The sequence below is a fragment of the Tarenaya hassleriana genome, unplaced genomic scaffold (assembly GCF_000463585.1).
Source record: "Tarenaya hassleriana unplaced genomic scaffold, ASM46358v1 Cleome71, whole genome shotgun sequence".
In the NCBI taxonomy this organism is placed as follows: Eukaryota; Viridiplantae; Streptophyta; class Magnoliopsida; order Brassicales; family Cleomaceae; genus Tarenaya; species Tarenaya hassleriana.
Genome location: NW_010969648.1, coordinates 348,723 through 350,267, shown reverse-complemented (window position 1 = coordinate 350,267; position 1,545 = coordinate 348,723). Strand labels below are relative to the sequence as shown.

The following is a 1,545-nucleotide window of genomic DNA, read 5'->3' as shown; positions in this document are numbered from 1 at the left end:
TGCATTAGGACAGCTCCTATACCAATCCCCGATGCGTCGCACTCTATCTCAAAGGTTTTGTCGAAGTTCGGGAGAACTAAGACGGGTGCGCTAGTGAGGTTGTCCTTTAGAGCTTTAAATGCTTTCTCTTGTGCTTCTCCCCATTCAAATGTCACATCCTTCTTTATGACCGCGATGAGGGGAGCTGCTAGACTACTAAAGTCTCGCACAAATCGACGGTAGAAACTAGCCAAACCGTGAAAACTACGCACTTGTCCTATCGTGGTAGGAGTCGGCCAATCTTTAATAGCTTTGATCTTTTCCTCGTCGACTCTTAACCCCTTTGAGCTGACCACGAAGCCTAAGAATACGATTTCGTCTGTGCAAAACGAACATTTCTTCAAGTTTGCGTATAGGCTTTCTGTTCTAAGTGTGGGCATTACTTGTTCGAGGTGGGAAACATGGTCCTCCTCGCTTCTACTGTAGATGAGGATGTCATCAAAATACACCACCACGAACTTTCCTATGAAGGTTCTCAGAACATGGTTCATGAGCCGCATGAATGTGCTCGGGGCATTAGTTAGCCCGAAAGGCATAACAAGCCATTCATAAAGACCTTGCTTGGTCTTGAAGGCGGTTTTCCATTCGTCGCCTTCTCTCATCCTTACTTGATGATAACCACTCTTTAGATCGATCTTCGAAAAGATTGTGGCTCCACTCAATTCATCAAGCATATCGTCTAGCCTAGGTATGGGATGCCTATACTTAACCGTTATATTGTTTATTGCTCAGCAATCCACACACATGCGCCAAGTTCCATCTTTCTTTGGCACTAAAAGTACCGGAACAGCACACGGACTAAGGCTTTCTCGGATGTAACCTTTGCTCATGAGCTCTTGGATTTGCTTTTCGAGCTCTTTAGTTTCCTCGGGGTTCATCCTATAGGCTGGTCGGTTAGGCAAAGGTGACCGGGTACTAGATCAATTTGGTGCTCTATCCCTCGTATCGGGGGAAGTCCAGCCGGTATCTCGTCGGGAAAAATGTCCTTAAACTGCTCAAGAAGTCGGCTTATAGAAGGGCTATCATGGGACGTTTCGGTCCTTATGCTCATGAGGTCCTTGAAGACTAAAAGAAGGACATTTTGTTCTTGTCGAATAGCCTTACCGACTTGACTAGCTGTGAGATAGAAATTAGCCTTCTTTGACTCGCTTTCTTTAGCTAGTTTGAGCTGCATCTCATGCACTTGAGATGGACTAAGAGGTGCTAGTACAACCTTCCTTTTGTTATGAACAAAGGAATATTGGTTGACTCGTCCGTCATGTATCACCTCTCTATCAAATTGCCATGGTCGTCCTAAAAGGATATGACCGGCTTGCATAGGTACAATGTCGCAAAGGACTTCGTCTTGGTACCTACCTATGCTGAACGGAATCTTGACCCTCTCGGTCACTTTAATTTCTCCGCTGTTGTTAAGCCATTGCAGCTTATATGGGTGCGGGTGTTTCTCAGTGGTTAGACCGAGCTTCTTGACCATGTAGGCACTTGCGACATTTGTACATGATCCAC

General features: G+C 45.5%; 1 protein-coding gene across 1 annotated transcript; it reads right to left on the bottom strand.

Annotated features, from left to right (window-relative positions):
• Positions 1-913: 913 nt before the first annotated feature.
• LOC104801624 lies at positions 914-1,513 on the bottom strand. The gene has a single exon (XM_010524939.1). The coding sequence runs from the start codon at positions 1,511-1,513 to the stop codon at positions 914-916; it is 600 nt and encodes a 199-aa protein (XP_010523241.1).
• Positions 1,514-1,545: the final 32 nt, after the last annotated feature.